The 19,678-nt window shown below is 54.0% G+C and overlaps 4 protein-coding genes across 4 annotated transcripts; 2 read left to right on the top strand and 2 right to left on the bottom strand.

The window, feature by feature from the left end:
* Window positions 1-2,278: 2,278 nt before the first annotated feature.
* On the top strand, window positions 2,279-3,624 carry J7T55_012186 (uncharacterized protein; the record flags this gene model as incomplete). The annotated part of the gene is made up of 4 exons (XM_053137047.1): window positions 2,279-2,456; window positions 2,570-2,617; window positions 2,693-3,227; window positions 3,297-3,624. The coding sequence occupies 4 exons, from the start codon at window positions 2,279-2,281 to the stop codon at window positions 3,622-3,624; spliced, it is 1,089 nt and encodes a 362-aa protein (XP_052999987.1).
* A 1,180-nt stretch (window positions 3,625-4,804) lies between these two features.
* On the bottom strand, window positions 4,805-6,637 carry J7T55_012185 (inositol 5-phosphatase; the record flags this gene model as incomplete). Its single annotated transcript, XM_053137046.1, has 3 exons — window positions 4,805-5,800; window positions 5,853-6,396; window positions 6,456-6,637. 3 exons carry the CDS (start codon window positions 6,635-6,637, stop codon window positions 4,805-4,807), a joined length of 1,722 nt encoding a protein of 573 aa, XP_052999986.1.
* Window positions 6,638-8,977: 2,340 nt separating this feature from the next.
* J7T55_012184 (casein kinase) lies at window positions 8,978-10,522 on the bottom strand (the record flags this gene model as incomplete). The annotated part of the gene is made up of 4 exons (XM_053137045.1): window positions 8,978-9,053; window positions 9,184-9,688; window positions 9,745-10,306; window positions 10,511-10,522. 4 exons carry the CDS (start codon window positions 10,520-10,522, stop codon window positions 8,978-8,980), a joined length of 1,155 nt encoding a protein of 384 aa, XP_052999985.1.
* A 4,786-nt stretch (window positions 10,523-15,308) lies between these two features.
* On the top strand, window positions 15,309-16,436 carry J7T55_012183 (uncharacterized protein; the record flags this gene model as incomplete). The annotated part of the gene is made up of 3 exons (XM_053137043.1): window positions 15,309-15,322; window positions 15,744-15,791; window positions 16,259-16,436. The coding sequence occupies 3 exons, from the start codon at window positions 15,309-15,311 to the stop codon at window positions 16,434-16,436; spliced, it is 240 nt and encodes a 79-aa protein (XP_052999984.1).
* Between the last annotated feature and the right edge of the window lie 3,242 nt (window positions 16,437-19,678).

The following is a 19,678-nucleotide window of genomic DNA, read 5'->3' as shown; positions in this document are numbered from 1 at the left end:
GTGGACCCTCATGCGAAGCCCAAGCCCAACTATCGACCAGACCCAGCCTCAAGAGCTCAGACTCACCTCATGCTCACATTGGCTGGCCAGGCTGGCCATCAGCATCACTTGCACAGCGAATAACACATGGCAGCCTGTGATGGCCTCCTTCTGCGAGTGTGTCAAGCCAACAGCCGTGTATGATGAGCCTTTACTCGGCCTGCAGAGCCCACTAGATTCTGCTCTCGACGCCGTGCAGGCCGGCTGCCCTGGCCAGCTCCTCGAGTCGTTTCAGCGTCGTCTGTCGCCGCGCCGTCGAGCACAGATCAATTGCATATGCCCGACCCGACCGTCGAGCCCCGCTGAACTGAATCACAGCCAACGGCTTGTGACCGACGTCGAGAGTTGATCTCCCCATCGGGCACAGATCGATCTGGTCCAGTGTTCTCGTGGGCCTCGAAGCGACTCATTATTCCTGTTGTCGTACAGCAATCTGCACAAGTGCCGAGGCTGGCGTTCCCACAACTGCCCTCTCCCCACGCTCGATCCGCGCGTGATGTCCCTCAGGTGTCCATCCAGTCAGACAATTGGCGATTTGGAGCTGCGACACTGAAGGTCCCTCGATGCGCGTCTCAAAAGCGCCGAGCCTGCAAGCACACCTGATGTCGCACTCAATTCCCGCATACAACCTCCATCATCTGCCATCAAGGAGGAGGATAAGGGTCCGCTTGCATCTCGGCCGCAGAGCTGGGAGGAAGGAATTCAAATCCAATGCTACTCCGTCATCGTGAATGCCTTGATCAAGCAGCCAGAGCACTGATTCTCGCTGCCCGGTCTAGGACTGGGAACATGGTCCTGCCGCTCTCTCATCATGCTTTTTCCGTGTGACGAGGGCTCGACATGACAGCATGGAAGGGCCTCGCTTACAAGGGCGAATAGAAGCGTCTATCAATTTGGCACTGCTAGCTCTCGTCACAAGACCACCACGCAATACCCCAGGGGCCGGCGCCTCGTCCGTCTCGAATCCAGAACAGGCCCGAGGCTGAGCACCACTGCCTCGTGGGCAACGTCGTGGCAGGCCGGAGCTCTCCAGCTGCTGCTACTTGCCATGCCATGCCATGGACCCCCTTTTTTTTTCTCCAGCACGCCGGTCCCTCCTTCATCTATATAATTGCCTCGTATGCCATCTTGAGTCCCAGAGTCATCCGAAGGTCAGTCCCGCTATTCCAGGTCGAGGATCCCGGCCGAAGACGCCTCCAACGGAAAAGACTCAGGAGGGTGTGAGTGATCTCATACCGGCCCCCCCCCCCACGCCCAGTCTGTCCCTCATCCGCGCCGCTCAAGAGGGAAGTCCAGAATTAGGTTTGCGATCGATCTGCAGCCGTGACGTCAAATCCGTCGCTGTTCCGGCCCTTCTCTAGCACGATAAGCGCAGCAACAGCCACTCGATTCCTGGCCCAGCACAGAAATAAGCAGCGGTTCCCTAGGCACCTGGGCGCTGGCAAGCGGCCTAGCCACGAGGTCCATCTGCTCGCAATCCCTCTGCGCCAAATATCCAATCCACAATTTTGCAGGACTGCTGCAGATCCAGTTACGAAACACATCCTCCGCCAGAACACCCACTCCTGCCCCGGCTAGGCTTGTGTCACCGAGGGTTGCATTTGGCTGCTTGCTCGTCTCCAATTTCACCTACATACATAATTACTCTTGCAGACAATTTGTAGCCCTGCTGGCTTGGCCTTCTTGTCCATCTCTTGACTGCCAAATCCTGCAGTCAGCTTTTTGTCACGTATTGTGTCTTCTTGAGCGAGCCGGCCAACAACAAGCAAAATAGGCGATGACTAGGCAAACAGTGCCGATTAAATGTTGTTGATCCTTCAGCCCCCCGCATTGATCCAACGCAAACAGTGCCGCTCAAAGTCCCAACTGGCCTACCGCTTATCAACAAGACAGGACAACGCCTCATCCTCGTGCCGACGTCTCACAATCCAGCGCCGTTAAAACGGTGCCGGCGCCCAAGGCAACACACAGACCGGAACTACTCAGGTAGTCCGGCCCCCCTAATCAGAAGGCCCCCCGAACGCGCAATTCGGCCCGGGACGAAGTTCGTATACGAGGCTGCACATACGCAGAAGCGCTCAGCCCCTAATCTAGCAGGCATTGGTCCCATCCTGTGTGGTCATTCTTGCCTGACGTCGCAGAGCAACAATCTGCTCTGGTACAAGTCCCCAAATAGTGGCGGCGCACGCGAGGTCTCACACGAACGCATCAGACCCGTGGGCCACCTTGAGAGCACAACATGGCCGCAACAGTGGCCCAGGTACCGGCGACAGTAGGCCACACAGGTGCAAATCGAAACCTGGACAAGGCGCAAGCAATGAGTGGCGTGATGGTCCCTGGAGCGCCTAATGATGCATCGAAGACATCGAGAAAACTGCAATTAGATGACTTCGCCAAAGTGCGAACCTTGGGCACAGGTATGTAGAATGCCATCCACCCTAGCTAGAGACTGGGCGAGCTCACTGGGACCTTTCTGAAGGTACATTCGCTCGTGTATGTCTTGTGCGATTGGCGAGTCCGAAGAACGAAGCGGAGCGGACAAGAGTGTTTGCGCTCAAGATCCTACGAAAAACAGAAGGTTCGTGCAACAAAGTCCTTTTCTTGGCATCTTCTCCGCGAGCGCCGGGGCCTGTGGCTGACCTTAGGCCTGCAGTGATCAAACTCAAACAGATCGACCATGTACGGCATGAGCGGGCGATTCTTGGTGAGGTGAGCGGTCATCCGTTCATCACGAACCTCCTAGCCTCGTTCTCCGACCGCGATTCGCTCTACCTCCTCCTCGACTACGTGCCCGGCGGCGAGCTCTTCTCGTATCTCCGAAAATTTCGCCGCTTCGACGAGAAGATGGCGCGTTTCTACGCCGCCGAGATCGTTCTAGTATTGGAATATCTTCACGAGCAGCAAGGCGGCGTCGCCTACCGGGACCTGAAGCCCGAGAACCTACTCCTAGACGAGGAAGGGCACATCAAACTTGTGGACTTTGGCTTCGCGAAACGACTCGGCGGACGGGATGGTGCATCAGAAACCTATACGTTGTGTGGCACGCCCGAATATCTAGCGCCGGAGGTCATCCATAATAAGGGCCATACCACAGCTGTGGACTGGTGGGCGCTTGGGATCTTGATATACGAGTTCCTGACGGGCTACCCGCCATTTTGGCATCAGAACCCAATCGAGATATACAAACAGTATGTGGAATCGCAAAGCGTGGTCTGGAACGTGCAACGTCAAGACCAGTACTGACATCCAAACCACAGAATCGTCGAAAAGCCCGTCATATTCCCACAAGAACCGCCAATCTCCCCAGAGGCCCAAGACATCATCCGGTCCTTCTGCAACGCCGACCGGTCCCGCAGGCTGGGCAACGTGAGCGGGGGCGCGAAGAGGGTCAAGGAGCACCCCTTCTTCCGGGGCGTGAACTGGGACGACGTCCTCAACCGGCGGCAAAAGGGCCCGATCATCCCGCCCATCAGGTTTCCGGGCGACGCGCAGTGCTTTGATATATACCCGGAGGAGGACGCCACCCGCGACAAGTACACCGAGGATCTGAGGGAAAAATATGATGGTTACTTTAAGGATTTTTAGATGGGGGCGGTTTGAGAGTTGATTCTCCCTACAGCACCAGCGGGAGGTTTGGTTTGGTTTACCCCGTTTTCGGCACAAGGAGGAGCGTACAGGAGGCATTGGAGTGGGTTTTTGTGAGAGCGGGACGCAATCCCACGTCCCCATTATTTTTATTTGTTTGAGGGCAAGCTCACCCTCGAGCGCCCGTGGGCGCCGTGAGCATGAGCATGAAATCTAGAGGTAAGCGCATGAAAGCATGAATGACCACGATGATACGTTCCTATCATCATATCTACCCATCATGTACAATACAGAGAGAGCAGCGCCTCTGCGCGCTTCGTCCGATATGTGTGTGTGTGTGTGTCTTCTTCACAAGCAGGTCTCTCTGCTTGTATTCGTGCTTCAATCACCTCGGGCGTGCCCTGGAGGAGATCAAGGTGATACGCCGCGTCACTCACCTACACAGCGTGCTACAAAACCCCCCCACGTCCGCGGGTCTCTCCACCGCAGCAGCACAACGGGGCCCCGTTACGCAGAGATCTCCTCGCCTGATCGGTAGGTCACCCAGGCACAAGTGGTCCCCCCGAAGGAGCAGTACGCGACACCGCCCACGGGAATCACAGGCGCCCTCGCATAGCTTGTACACATCGCAGACTCGCAGCCAAAGGAAAAAAACAAAGCAACCCACCTAGACGCCAAGCACGCGCGTGGAGCCGGCAAAGCACGATGATATGTGGCTATCCACAAATCTACCCACTTCTCGGCTTGACTGGAGCCCTTTCTTTGAAAAGCTTGGATATGGGACAAATTCTTTTTGGGCAATTTCTCATGGAGCAATCTGTCTGTAATCTCACTTGTCTATAGAATACCTCCTGCGAAATAACCCTTTGTGGAATAACGTGCCCTGGGACAATCTTCTGAAATAATCCCCTTTGGGAAATATCTGTAGGACCATCTCGTGTAGGATCATCCCCAGTAGGACAACCGGGCTAGACCTGTATGGCAACCTCCAATGTGATAACCTGGTATAGACAATGGGATGGCCTCTTATGTTGCAACCGCTGTATTGATTCACTCGCTAGCGTATATCGGGTATCTCATGAGCCGCCTTCCGTCCCTGTGCAGACACACAAGGCTTCGTCTATCCGCGTCTGATCATGCCGCCCAACCAGTGCCACGCGCCTGCCCAAGAGCTCCTGCGCTACAAAATGCCCTTATACAGCCACCACGTCATTAAGGAAACTACGGCCACCGTACTGAGTACGATCGCCCCTTCCCTGGTAGAGAAGAAAAGGGTCGTCATCCCAGTCATGAGTTCCTTCTTCCGCGCACTCGCCCGCCGCTCCCAAGCAGCCAAATCGACAGGAACTGGAAGGTGCAATCGAGGGTCTGCGCCTTCTGTCGTGCCCTCCGTCGAGGCTTCCGCGTCTTCCGTTTCCTCCGCCGTGTGCTCAGAGTCAGGTGATAGCTCCTCTGGAGTCAGGAGCGGTACCGAAACGCGGAGGAAGACAGGCTGGTGATCAGAGCTGAGCATTGTTGGCATTGAGTTGTACTTGTGGACGACGATCTCGGGCGCGGCTTTGCCCGCATATCGTCGCTTTACCCATGAGGGTATGTCGAGGTAGAGGATCCGGTCGCACCATCCAGGCCAGCGGTGGGATGCCCACTTCCATGGCACCACGTCATCCCCTCCAGCCTGGATCTCGTCCTTGTTGACGGCGTCGGTTGCCTTCTCTCGGCTCAGGTGCTTGATCTTGTAGGTCGGTGGGAACTTCACCTCCGCCTCGGAGAGACCATGGAGTGTGCGGTTCTCACGTCTCTCTCTCGTGAGCTGATCCTTCTCAAAGAACGACAGGTAGTTGTCTAATGTTGGGAATGGAGCCAACGCAGGGGGCGAGTCTGTACTGATGCGATAGTTCAAGTCTCCGGCAACAAAAAAGTGAGAGCCCGGCTTGAAGATGCTTGCGTCGTGCAATTGTCTTGCGTCGTCCTTGGGCATGGATCTGAACGTCTGGCGGCGTTTAAGGAGGTGAGCGCGCTCGTCTTCGGTTGGAGGTGGAATGTCCTGGCCTCCGTCTGTTTGTTTGCCTCCTGTGTCTTTTGTCGATGCGCCGATAACATTCTTAGCGCCCGGCTCAGCAGTTGGATGATACTCTGGAGACACAATCTCTTTGGGATTCACAAACGTGCACGAGGACTGCCACAAGGTTTAGCTGGTGAAAATTGATGGACGAACAAGGGGAACATACCACAATGCTAGCCCAGTTGGCGTTCCGTCGTCTCAGGTTATACTCCATCGCCGCAAGATGTGTAGCAACGAACGTGAACTCGGTGGTCCTCTGCTCTGCCGCTGCAGATTCAGTAGCAGCCTCGTCTTGCTCCTCGCCTGTAGAACCAGCACCAGAATAGGTGACCCTCAGCGCAACGGCACCCTTGTTGCCCATGTCGGCAATACCAAATGCGCATTCGGCATACTGAATGTGGTGAATGGAGTCGGGCTTGCGGGCGAACAGCATTATTGCGGTCATACCGACATTTCGCGACTCCACAAGCTTGTACGGATAGTCTTGCTGCCGGCGCCACAACGTCGAAAGCGTAGATGTTGAGCGCTGTAGGTTCTGCTGCGGCCTTGATCGTCTCGTGACGCCGCCCGTCACCTGTTCTTGTTGTTCTTGTTGCTCCTCAACCTCGATCGCGGCGAGGTTGAGTGCCTCCTTGAAGGGCATGAGATAGGGGTTCAACAAGTAGCCGCCGACGAAGCTTTGGGCCAGGGGCGAAATCTCTTGTAGGGAGCTGTGGGATTGGCAAGTTAGTACTTCATCAGTTGCCCTCGTCTGCAGGAAGGGACTGACAAGACGACCAGGTCCGGCAGCTCGACAATGCCCTTCAACCCGGAGACATGAGGGCCATCCCTCCTTTGGCCATGCTGTTGGAGCGCACCACGCAGGTGTCGCGCGAAGACATCGACATCGATGATGTTCTTCGCACAGTTGAAGGAGAGGACAAACAAGTCCAGGGAAGCGGCTGGGGTCATGGCGGTGGGTACTGTTCTACAGCAAAGAAGATGGAGGGGTGTCGGGAGATCTGAATGGGGCTGAGGAACCGTGGTCAAGGGTCAGGGTCCTCGTGGTGCGATCGGCGGGCCGAGGCCGGAATGTGGATGGACAGTGGGGTTCGGATGTAACCGAGATCTGTGATGTTTGGAACGATGGATGCTCTTAGCGATGATTCACCAAGAAATTTGGAAGTGAACGAAGAATGGTGGGATGGTGAGATGGTGGAAGAGAATGAGAGCAAGAAGACGAGATCTCGTCAAGGAGAGAGACATGACCAGCTTACCCATTGACTGAGTCCAGTCGCACCTTCCTCGATGGTGACTGTTACGTCCAGAGCTACCTGGGCAGTCACACGACCACATCATGAGACTGAGGAAGGCACCAGCTGGTTGTCTTCAGGTCCACTGCCCTGCCCAAGATCATCAACTAGTATCAATGTCATCACTTGGGACGAATTCACCAAGATAAGAAGAGGGGCAGTTTCTCGTAGTCAATCTCCCGCAAGAAATTGTCCCAATAAAGGAACAGTGAGCATCATACATATATGCAAAGCCTACGCTGACATGTCATTTATACCTCCCACACGTAAGTATCAGAAAATCATTCCAGCTTCCCCCATACAGGGTAGAAATTCCGTAGGCCGCACGCACATGAGGCAAGCAAGTCTCACCTCGAGACTCGGCACCACGTACCAACCCATAACTGCACCAGGCCTCATCAACGTCCCGTCCTGCACGTACCCGAGAAACACACAAGCAAAGAAACAATGGGAGTATCCGAGACCACGGTAGACTAAACTAAACGGAACCTTCACGTTTGTCTCAGTCCAGCATCACCTGCCTGGCCTGTCACTTGACCGCCCTCGAAATCTTATAGGGCGATGTCTATCAAGAGCTCTGGCTGCTTTGCACACACACACACGCGCCTGATATGTACTTCCACAGCTTCACAACCACATAAAATTCTTCAAATGGCGATCCGAAAATGCTTTCATGGTGTGTGTTTATGTTTAGTCTTTGTAATGCATGATACTTTGCGGTTGCCTTCACCAAATGATAAGCAGAGGTCTGCTTAAAACACTGTTCTGGGTGGTCCTCGAGCATTCCTTGGTCCTCAGTGGTTGGGTTGCAGCAGCAAAGAATCTACACACATTCACCAAGTCATGTCACTTAAACAAACGGCAGAATAACTTTTGTGAAAGCAATTTAGATTCGAATCAGTGGTAAACTAGCAGATCCTAAGGTGTGTTGATGTCCTCCATCTCGAATAGAAACCATACCATGACCTTCCTACGCTCCCACTAAAACCCCGACCAATACCTATGTAATGCCTAGGTTGATTGGGCGGAGGAAGGTGAGGAACATGGTAACTGATGTCATGGTAGGGATCAAAGCCAATAATGGTAGGAAGTAGGGAGCGAATGGCGGTGACTGGATTTAATCGGACATGGTTCTTCGGCACAATTGCTGTGACCTCTTGTTGCTGGCAGTGAGACTCTTGGTGAATAATGCTGAGCCGCCCGATCCAAACTGTTGCTCTTGTTGAACGTCGATACTGGTCGCGCAGTTGACGGATTGTAAAAAAGAACCAAACAACCCTCTGGCCCAACTCTGATTTCTCATGCTGTGCCCTGTCCAGAAGTCCACATCTCAGAAACACATCCACAACCTCACAGTATTACCTCCCCAGAACGTGTCCCCTCAGTCGAAGTCGAAAATAATAACCTGCGCAATGAAAGGAAATAATAGCAATCTCGATGAAAAAAAAGATTCGGCAGACAGGCTACCCCAAGTGGTAGCCGAATTGTCGCAACGACGGGGCTTGATCACAGCCAGAGCGGTCACGTGGGTGTTGTCCCAGAACCTGCCCTGGTGGAATTCAGCCTCTGTTCGGTTCGTCGAGTGGCGAAGCTGGTGTGCTTCTGCTGTCTCATAAACGAAACTCTTCTTCCTCACAGGCCGGTACTCCAGCGATTGAAGCACCGGGCGTGCCGTTCAGCCGCTTCGAAATGGGCACCGATGCTGGATCTACTGGCCCAATGCCGTAGAACCAGCTCGCCCTTAACGAATTGACCGAGCCATGAGTTGTTAACCGAAATACGTCGAAGAACGAAATGATTCCCCAAGATGAGGGAGCTGTGGAGTGGAGATGTTCATGAATGCAATCCCTGAGCGAAGACATGTTGCCATAAATGAGGAAACGCCGGCAGAAGGACCCGTGACATCACGGCGTGCCGCCTACCAGAGTCGCTCAGGGATGAACAATCTTTTTCCACAGTTTTTAAAACAATCTGAGTGTCGAAAGGCCGTTCGTTGCAATCACTTGGGTCGTTGGTAAGAACCGGAAGCGTAACCCGAGCCAGCAGCGCCTTGGCCTCTGGAAGCCGAGCGCAGCCTGTTATCGCAGACTGATGGTCAGCACTCTTGTCAGCATTTTCCCTCGGCCAGCGTTATGAAGCACACCAAACTCGAAGGAGGATTCCTTACAAGGAATGTAGTGGGCCGGGCTTAAATTTTGCACTCACATCCTATCGCTCGTGCCAACACCACGCGAGGCGTCAGGAGTATCAGCGATCATCTTGCGAGCGCGGTTGCTCTGGATGGCAGGAGTGGCCTTGGTAGCCGCGGCGGTGGTGGGCTGCCCAGAAGCAGCACCGGCCTTGTCCTCGGCCTGCTGCTCGTCCCGCTTGATCTGAGCAGCGTTCTTCTGGTACTTGTACACAGTCCAGTCGAAGACGTAGTCGTATTGGAAACCCTCCCGAACAAAGAGATCACGGAAGATCTTGCGCAGGTAGCTGTAGTCGGGCTTGTCGTCGAAGCGCAGCGATCGGGTGTAGTTCAGGTATATGGCGAACTCGTTGGGGAAGCCGCGGCAGAGAACCTCAGTCGGGGTGGTCATCTTCTTCTCCATGATGCGGTCGTACTTCTGCTTCTTCGTTGCAGCCTTCAGACCTTGCCATGGCAGGGAGCCACGGCAGAAGTACAGCATGACATATCCAAGGGATTCCATGTCGTCACGGCGGGATTGCTCTGTGGCACTGTTAGCGGTCATTGGCGGAGGGCGATGTGAGAAACCCAACACGTACCAACTCCAAGGTGAGTGTTGATGGAGGCATAACGGGCAGTTCCCGTCAGGTTCTTGTTCTCTCTGTAGGGAATGTGGAAGTGCGTCTTGGGGTCACGGTACTTCTTGGCGAGACCAAAGTCAATAACGTTCACCTGGTTGCCACGCTTGCCGATTCCCATCAAGAAGTTGTCGGGCTTGATGTCACGGTGGATGAAGGACTTGGCGTGGATGTACTCGATACGGGAGATGAGCTGGTCGGCCAGCAGGAGCACGGTCTTGAGCGAGAACTTGCGGTTGCAGAAGTTGAACAAGTCCTCCAGACTGGGACCAAGGAGGTCCAGCACCATGGCGTTGTAATCACATTCTGTTCCGAACCAACGGACAAAAGGGATACCGACACCACCGGCCAGGGACTTGTAGACACGAGCCTCATACTCGAGCTGAGGGTGCTTGGCCTTGACGCTCTCGAGCTTGATGGCGATCTCCTCGCCCGAGATGATGTTGGTGCCCAAGTAGATATCACCGAAGGAGCCGGAGCCGATCTTGCGGCCGATGCGGTACTTGTTACCGACTCGAAGATCCTGGAACAGACGAAAGGTTAGTAATTGCGTCGGTCAACATTTACGATCAAACCCAGGGCAGCCTCAGCCAAAGGCCTCAACTGCGGGTCTCCATCTTGTGGACGAGGCTGCCATGAGGCAAGACGACACGATCGGAAAACCCGCAAACAATAACTTTGATGGCCAAGATTCCAGAGATAAGAAGATGATGGTTAAACAACATACCATGGTGGTCATCTTGTCGGATGTTGATTATGAGCTTCCGTCCTACGCGAGGAAGGTAGCTAGTTGGTGTGGGAGATGGTGAGGTAGTCTAGTCGACTGAAGTTTGGATACTGAAAGACTATTTCTCAGGTTCACGAGGTTAGAGGAATGCTCGAGAATAGCATGTAGACAGATTTAGGTCTGAGGAGTGAGGGCGGTGTGATGCAATGACGAGAGATGCAAGGAAGGGGGTTGTTGGCGGAGTACAGATCAGGCTATTGAGGCGTTGCACTGCAGAGTGTGAATGACTTTGGGTTGGGAGGGGTGGCCAAGGTTGTTTGACTGCAGCATGCAAGCCTTATTTAGGAAGCAAGCAAGCTCGAGGGGGTAAAAGCAAGAAGTAGGGAGAGCCGGAGTTGACAGTTGCCAGTGCAGCCGTAGCAAGTGAGTAAGCAAGTAAGCAATACCTCAGGCTAGACGGGTGGTGGTGGTGAGGCCGAACGCCCTTGCTGGATTGATCCGGCTGATCGGGTGCCGGATGGACGAAGATGGAGGCAGTGAGGCAGTGTGTGGGATGGCCTGGACGACCTGCAGGACAAGGACGGGATCGATGAATAGAGACTCACGTATTGCAGATACTGACTTTCAGATCGGAAGAAGGATCCTTCGAAGCAGGAGTGTGACACGCAGAGGTGGGTGGGAATGGATTGGAAATGGTTCGGCGGACGAAGTGGTGGTCGTGTAGTGGTGGATGACGAAGACAAGACGATCGATCGGTGGTCGACACGAAAGGGCGTGGGAATGCAGTAGAGGGATCAAGACGGAGACCAAGGCGAAGAGGCGGATGAAAATGCCTCAATGCAGAAAATCAGTAGCGCTGCAGAAGAAAGAAAGACCTCGATCGTGGTCTTTCCTGCTCAAATCTCCACCGTCTTTGGTTGCAAGACGACGGGTTGAGGGAAGGGAGGAAGATGGTTAGTTGGATGGGAAGGGGGGGAGGGAAACGGGAGAAGGAGTTACAAAAGGGAAGATGCAGGAGGAAGGGGGACGGGCGTTGAGAAAAGGATTCAGTTTTAAGCGGAGCCCTCCACCAGAGAGACCAGACCACGACGACACCCACGGACGCTGCACTGCAGTGTGGGCTCGTGTGTGGGCTTGTGTGGGCTGTGGGCTATGAATGGGCTATGGGCTGGATGGGCTGGACGCGGGCACCTCCAGTTCCCAGTGCTAGCTCCTGTGCCAGTTTCCCGTACCTCCTCCACTGGCGGGCATTGTTGCATGCTGGCACCCTGGAGACGGAGAGGGCACTGGCCACCCGTGGGCTTCTGGACTGGACTGCCAGGCCCAAAAAAGGCGTGTGCGTCTGGGCACCCAGCTGCTCCTCTGCTCCTTTGAGAGGTGCCTGGTCGTAGTGGTCGGGCACCAGCACCAGCCAGGGGGAGGGGTTTGCAAGCCTCCAGGGTTAACGGGTGACGGGTTACAGGGTTCCAGGTCGTTCGCTCAGGCCAAGTTCGAGAGATCTGCTGAGCCTGATGCCAGCCAGAACCCAGAGCCTGACAGGCCTGAGCATGAGCATGAGCATGAGCATGAGCCTAACGGTAACCTTGCAACCTTGGGATTGAGCTTAGGTTGTCAGGAGTGCGGCACCGTCTTGGCACTGTACGGGCCGCTGCGGTTAGACATCTGCCTGGTACCTCGCCCACCAGATTGCTGCAAGCATCTACTTGGCCTGGTTCGCATGGTCTCGCTTATATGCCTCTGTCCTGCACTGTTTGCCTTCTTCCTGCGGATGAGAACGAATTGATGAATGAGCATTGTCTCCTCCGTCTGCTTGCAGGAACATCTGCCTCCACCGACCAAGCTTCCGTCTTCCTCACCCGCCCTACCTTCCCATCCAGGCCAGCCAGGGAAATGCCTCCACCGCAAAGGGACGAGGAGGAGCGAGGAGGACGATGAGGAGGACGAGGCAATGGCCGCCCTGGCGACCCGTCGGCCCAGCATGGCTGGGACTGGGGCTCGTGTTGGACACCCAGCACCAACAGAGCAGAGCAGGCTAGGCAGACGCAGGCCAACTCCACGATGCTGCATTCATTAGACCAGACCATCCATCTGCCTAGCAGAATGGCCCCCATAACCCGCCTGGCTAGTCGGTGAGTATGCCTGCAAGTCTGCAAGCCTGCACGCCTACTTGCTGACCGCCGAGCCTCGAGCCTCGAACCTCCGAGCAATCGAGCCTCGGTCCTCCTCCCTCATGTGGCACAGCATGGCGTGGCGTGGCGTGGGCATGACAACCGCATAGACGGCAATGCCATCGAGGGCAACGCCGAAACCACGAGACCCTCATTCTCGGTCGATGGCCTAGCCTGTCATATGAACTGACGGGCCGTCCTTTGTCACACTCATCACATCCCTCCGGCAGCTCGACATTTGATTCATTTCCGGCTGGCATTGGGCCCATCTGCTGCTTCACGGCAACAGCGTCCGTCCTTGTTTCGGTTCGGTGCCCCGTCCGGGCCTTTGTTGGGCAGGCCACTTCGCATCTTACGGCGTGCCTTCGGACCTGGGCTGCTACAGCGCTGTCGTGTCCTATTTCCATCAAGATTCATCATCAATGCTACCGTGCCTGACAATCGCAAAAATCTCCACTTCTCGTCGCCTCGCTCTCAGTCCTCCGCCTCCTCCCCATTGCCTTCTCTAACCCCCCCTCATCTCTGTGCCTGCCGGTCAAACCAGCACATCGGGTCAACTCTCCAGACAGACATGCCGGTTCAGCCAGACCTCCAACACAAGAACAAGGTGGGCAACCAGGTGGCCTTGTCCTCCCCTCGACAGCCTATCACAGCCTCGTCCGAAGCCGCCCATTCCCCGATCAGCGCTTACCTAGAAGGCCTCGCCAACTCTGGACCTTTTGATCGGCCGTATCACCACCCCTCCAATGCCAAATGCCCGCAATCATCGGACGGTCCTCTCCCACTCGCTTGCCCGGGCGTCTCGGCGGAGGTGATGGTCGACCAAACTACATACACGCATCAAGACCTATAATTAACCTTTAGCTATTGGTGACAAAGAAAGGCAAGCTGCCGGCACGCACCGTGGCGCTCGCACGCCCGCCCTCCCACATCACGTTTCGGTAAGCATGGTGAAAGGGTCCCGGATGCGGGCGGCAGCTATGGCCTTGGGTATTGGCACTGGCACTGGCATGACGACCTGTCATGCAACCAATCTCCGCTCTGCTGATCCGCCCACATCTCGCGAGAGGAAGGTGAAGCGATCTACAGCCTGGTCATCTGCTGTGCTGCAGTTTCAGTCCTGCACTGCGCTGCGCTGCACTGCACTGCAATTGCAACCAGTAGAACCAGATGAGATCCCTTGGCGTCACCAAGATAGACCGTCTTTTCCGTATGATGTGGGAGATATGCCATGATTCGTGGTGGGCTTGCTACATTTGTCACGATGATGATCACCCGTGCCTTTCCCCACGGCCCACGATCAGCTAACTCGTAGCGTCCATCTCTAATCCCGTGTGCTATGACGGAACCAGGGCACTTCGATGTTACTCCGACATCGAGACGAACCGTCAGGCTTCCGGAGACCACGGATCCGTACGCTATCCTCTCACGCCCGGAACTGTGTCTCAATAGGGGGCCTGACTCGGGGCTCCAGGCGTGATTCGCCCCCTTCTGCAATTCAGTTTTTTCGGTGCCCAAAGCCAAAAACCTGCTTAATTACTTCTGTCGTGCAACCAGCTGGTCGACTGGGCCGGCAGCACCGCAGCCAGCCGTTAATCCCCCCCGCGTCCCGATCCATTGACGCCCAACGCCCACCACTCAGAAGATGGGATGTCCCCTCTAGCAAAAAGGCTGACTGGATACTGACAGTGGGATTATTATACCTGCCGGCTGTCGGCATAACCATACGAGAGCATGTCTCGTCTCAGGCGGACTGCCGCCTGCCTGATTGCCTGCATTGAGCATCAAAAACGGGCCTACCTCGCGATCTCACCACACCACGGGCGGCGGCAACGCAGCACGGAGTAATCAGCTGGGGTTTTATATTAGTAGCAGGTGTCACCACAATGCGAGTGATTAAAACGCGTCGCTCTCGGGTTCCCGCAACCTCGCAATGCGCCACACGAGGGGTTTTTGATCCAATTCAGCAATCGTCGTGACAGGGCCAATGGACGAGACAGCCGTCCGGTAAGCGAGGGGAGGGGCGCTTCCTGCTTGCTTCTCCTGTTTCTGGTCCCCGTAGCATTCTGACGTCGGACAAATGCTGCAGCAACGCCAAGACAGGAACTCGGCTCGAGCTACCCTGCTCTTCAACTCATAATCGAACGGCCCCCTTTTTTTTATGTTTCCTTTTCTCAGCATGCTAATTGATATTATGTCAATCGATATTAATACATGCTATGCAGCGCTTGAAAAGCAACTCTGACGCCTCAATCAAATCACGGAAACACGAATTCATTCGTAACGGATTATACATCTCAGGGGCACCACCACCACTACGACAGGAAAACGCATGTTCACGAGCTGGAGTACTGCCGTATGATTGCCGACTGTCATCTGAAGAAGCTTCACTGGATTTTCAGCAAGCTTGACAGGTTGCTGGTTTCCGGGTGCGAGATATGCCGTTATTGGAGCTAGTTGAAGCAAGCACGATGGCAAGTAGATGTCGAGCCGCCGTAATGCGGCAAGATTGAGAGTGTTGCATTGGTCATCCCAGTCGATTGACTGTTTTCAATGCGGTATATCGGGCCATAGAATGCGAGTACTCTGTGCATGCATCTATGCGGCTCTGGATAAATCGGGCCGTCACGATGCTCCGAGTGGAGTGAGTTCACCTAGAGCTATCATCGCAGTAACGGTTGGTCCAAGGTGTTGGAAGCGAGCCCGTGCTATTACATCTTACGCGGCAATTCACCAACACGGCTGTTCTGGACGAATACACCTATGGGAAATAGTCTTCATGGGGTCCATGCGGATACTTCCTGAAACGACTACGACGAGGCCGCCCAGGAGTTGAGAAAAGCGAGGTAGTATCGAGTGTCGTTGCCCTGTTCAATGAGGCTACGCCCGATACAGATTGGACGCGACGATGTTGTCGTCTTTTAAATCGGTTCAGTCCTTTTCAGACTATCTTGCTCGAATTCCCTCTCGCAGTCGGCCGATGGACGTGCTAATGGTGGCAGGATGCTACGCTGAGACAAATGCAATGCGAAAGGCACCTTTTTCTAATCGACGTCTCTGCCTAGTTTCGGGACTATCGAATTTACGAAACGAGACCTGTTGGACAGATATTCGTATGACGGTGGACCATAACAACCAAATCCTATGGAAGGGATAGATGTGTTAAATATAGAGTTTGAGAAGCCCACACGGCCCATCAGAAAGCACAGCTATAATCCTCGTCATACTAAAGGAGTTTGGAAATCAAGTTCGAAGGTCACTGGGTAGAAGAGAAGATAGAGACCTGCCTGTAACCACTTCTGGGAATCGGCGATGCTTCAAAGCCATAGTCACGAGGGCCTTCTAGGCTAGGCCTCAGCCATATCAGTCCGGCTCTATCCTGAAAATGTTTTACAAAGACAAGCAAGCTGAAAGAAAGAAGTCGGGATACTTTTTGGGCCTTTCCAGCTCACCTAATATTCAACCCTCAACGCTTTCATTTCCACGCTGCTTCCTGTTTCCGTTATCCACCAGCAATTTTCACCGGAAAACCCAACCTCTAATGCATCAAGAATACAAAAATGTCATGGAAACGTCCCAGGCGCAGTCGAGCTCCCGCCGCCGCCGGCCTGACATACGTCTACATCGCCATCACGCCTCCAGGGACCTTTGAGCGCGTCCTGGCGCGTATGAACCAGGCCTTCTGGTCATGTATCGTCGAGGCAGCAGTCCAGTCTGCCGCCACCGTCCTCGCGCAGCTCAGCGAGCTGCGGCCCTAGCTAGGGTCCCCATTAGAATTAAAGAGCTGAGCGATGTTCCGACTGGTCAAGAGTAGATACTTTCGAATCTCTTCTCTGCACTGCGATATAGTTTTGTATCACGCAGGCTATCGGCCGCGTGACAGAGTCTGTGGGTGTGGTGGGAATTGGAACTCAAGGTGGCCCCCAGCCTGAGAAGTGTCACTTGCAGGCGACCTCTTCCGTGCCGTCCGCCGGGGCGAGCGTGGCGTATGCGTGCCTGGCTCACCTATTCATCAACAGTGAGCAGCTTTCCGCATATGACTATGACCTTCTCAAGGAGAAACATCTGCCATTCGTGATCTGCTTTACAAATTGCCTCAAAGCCTGCACCCGGGCTGCGTGTTGTCAGGCAGGCTGTCAGCATGTACGTCCCACATAGCTCTTATCATATATTAGATTTATCCCTCGGTGCTTCGACAATTGGCTTGAAATTTTGCAATGGCTCTCTGCCTGGAGCTGATGGCATTTGGGGCAGGTATCGCGACCATAAAGGGCCCGAACAATATTAAATAAAGTAGAAATAACTGCTATCCCCCAAACCGATGCTCATCGTCGCCTTGATAGACTGTAGGGGCATGACTACGGAGGGCCCGCTGCCGACATATGCGGCAGAATCGTCGCCGACTTAGTCCGCATGCTGGAGACTTTCTTTGTCTTTCGCTAAGAGTACATTTATGGTTGTTCTTGGGTGTGATGAAGTTTCTTAGAAAAGAAGAAGAACCAGATGATTGCGAAATCGGGCCGTGAGCGTGTTTGAGAAGAACGAAAGCTAGCAATGCTTGTGCATTTCCCACAATGCTCGAAGATATGCAATGCGAGTAATGAAGACCACATATGAAGACATATTCGAGTTTTGATATCATTTGTGGCACATCCTGCGGGTGCTAAAGCAAGAAGGTCATCTCAACAGAAGACGGCTGTGCAGAGTTGATTGGAAGACAATCCCATTTGTGGATGAGGGAGTTGTGGTTTGGTGAATTGGATGCTTGAGGCAGATGGAAGAGAAAATGTTTATTTTCGAGACTGTCAGTCCCCTTCTGCCTGCCTACATATATTTCAAGAGCCGTTTTCCAAGACAAGAAATACTAGTACCACTGTCTTCCTTTTTTCATTTGGCTAAAGCTAAACTCTATCTTTTGAAGAGTTGGATACTCATCGTAGAATATCTCTCCAGTGCGGTGGTGTTCCAATATGTAATTCTATTGATCTATTAAGACTTAGAGAAGTTCACTTCAATCACATTTCGTCGTCAGACCGCATCAAACAACAGCAAAACATTGTAAGCAACCTTCGAAAAAGCCACTTGCGGTGTTCGCAGATTAACATCGCTCTTTGTTAAAGATGAACCACTCAATCAGAATTATGCAGTGCTCATTGTACGTGACCTCATTCGTTCAGACATCGTACTGCCGGCACACAGTCCATAGTATTTGATATATTGGCTCAAGTAGCTCTATTTACACTTGAGCTGCCCAAGTGCATGATCATCCCATGTTGTGCTGAATTCATAGCGGGAGTTAGCGTGTCACTGCACCCTGAGACTCGTCCATATGCACACTTGATTCTGTTTTCTTGATGCCGTGCTGCTCGAGGTGTCGGTCCAGGCCCATGAAGCAGAAATCGTAGTCTCGTAGTTCTAGTCCATCATGGCTAAGTAGACAAGCGGCTCGACAGTGTCAGTCCTGGTGTAACCTCTCTTTGGCCCGCCATTGCTGATCACCCATACCATAATTGGGATGTTACATCAAGGACAGGTGTATCCAAAACTCCTTGGAGGCGGGCTTAACTTCCGGGTATGCACAAAGAATGTCTGCTGTACCCTATGTGGCGAGGAAAACGCATCTGTCGGTCATGCTCGCGGAGTGGAGTGTCTGCTATACTCCGGCAACAGGCTTCCATGACAAACCATGCCTTTCCGATCACGTCTTGGCCCGCCTTGGTGCCAGATAGTAGCACGAGCCTGAGGTGGGCCAGTAGCAGTTCCGGGCTTCCCGCGATGAACAAACAGGCATCCTGACTATCCCGGAGGCGGCGACGGGAATCGCGGAGCTATCACAGGCCCGCGAGCTGCAACTCCCTTATCTCCTCCTTGCACAAAAATAGCCTACCAGCCATCGTTGATGAGTTGGCGAGCTTTGACATCGAAAGTAATGCTCGCAGCGCTGGTTGACCAGGGCAGCTAGAACTTCCATCGTGTCCCCATGCAGCTCGATGTAGATTGTCCCAAGGGAGATCGACGGTTTCCGTGTCTCTGGTCGGCAGCCGGAATAGATACCCTGGTCAATTCATCCCTGGCGATCCCAAGACGGCATCCCTCTCAAAGACCAATTGTTGTGTCGGAAGATGCAGTCCTGTCCGTATTTGGCACAGGCCACACGTGCCACAGGATGGAATGCAATTGTAGGCTCAAGAGGATGTCCTGCTGATCACGGGGGGACAGAGCCGAGGCAGCAAGGGGCGATGTTGGTCGGACGAGTTGATGGAACCGAGAGTGTGGCTGACGGGGTTGCGTAAGGTCCGGATACCACCTAGAAATAGAGTCTGCAGCACCTGCACCTGCCATTTGCCTCTGCCTGAGGCATCAATGAAACTGGCCTGCACTAGCCCCGGGTCCAGCGGCCAGCCAGGTGCCTCCCCCAACACTGCAACCAAGACAAACACCACGTTTCTCCTGGCAATGAGGCAAACGTGTGTTCATCTAATCTGCCAACAATCCGGATCCCCATCTTCCTTCCATTCACCACTCTCGCATTTGATATCGGCGGCCAATTCCAACCCCACCGCCTCAACAACGACATTGTAATACCACCCACCAGATCCAGACATCTCCCCACGGAACTAGAACTTGGAACGTCCCAACCCTTTAATACGAGATCCGTTCTTTGCGACCCACAGACCTCAAGCTGCGACCTGCGACCTGCGACCTGCGACCGATTCGAGATCTCATCCACTCTCGCCAGCTTATCACAATCAATTCTACTCGTCCACGGCCCGCTTAGATCCTGAAATCTCCTATCGCCTAAGATACCCTGATAGACTTGGAAGCCTGATTTCATCATCGAGACCGGCTAGTCATAACCACACCCACAGTCGACAGTCAAACCACTCCATCGCTTTCCATCGAGACGGACTGCTGTGCAGATCGCGTCACCTCGGACTCGAATTGCTACCCTTCGTTGGCCCAACGAGACAACGCACACTCTTTTGAGACTGATTTCCTT

The sequence above is a fragment of the Diaporthe amygdali genome (assembly GCF_026229845.1).
Source record: "Diaporthe amygdali strain CAA958 chromosome Unknown NODE_2_length_3802984_cov_64_841326, whole genome shotgun sequence".
Lineage (NCBI taxonomy): Eukaryota > Fungi > Ascomycota > Sordariomycetes > Diaporthales > Diaporthaceae > Diaporthe > Diaporthe amygdali.
The sequence above is the reverse complement of the archived record's forward strand: the minus strand, read 5'-3'. Positions and strand labels throughout refer to the sequence as shown.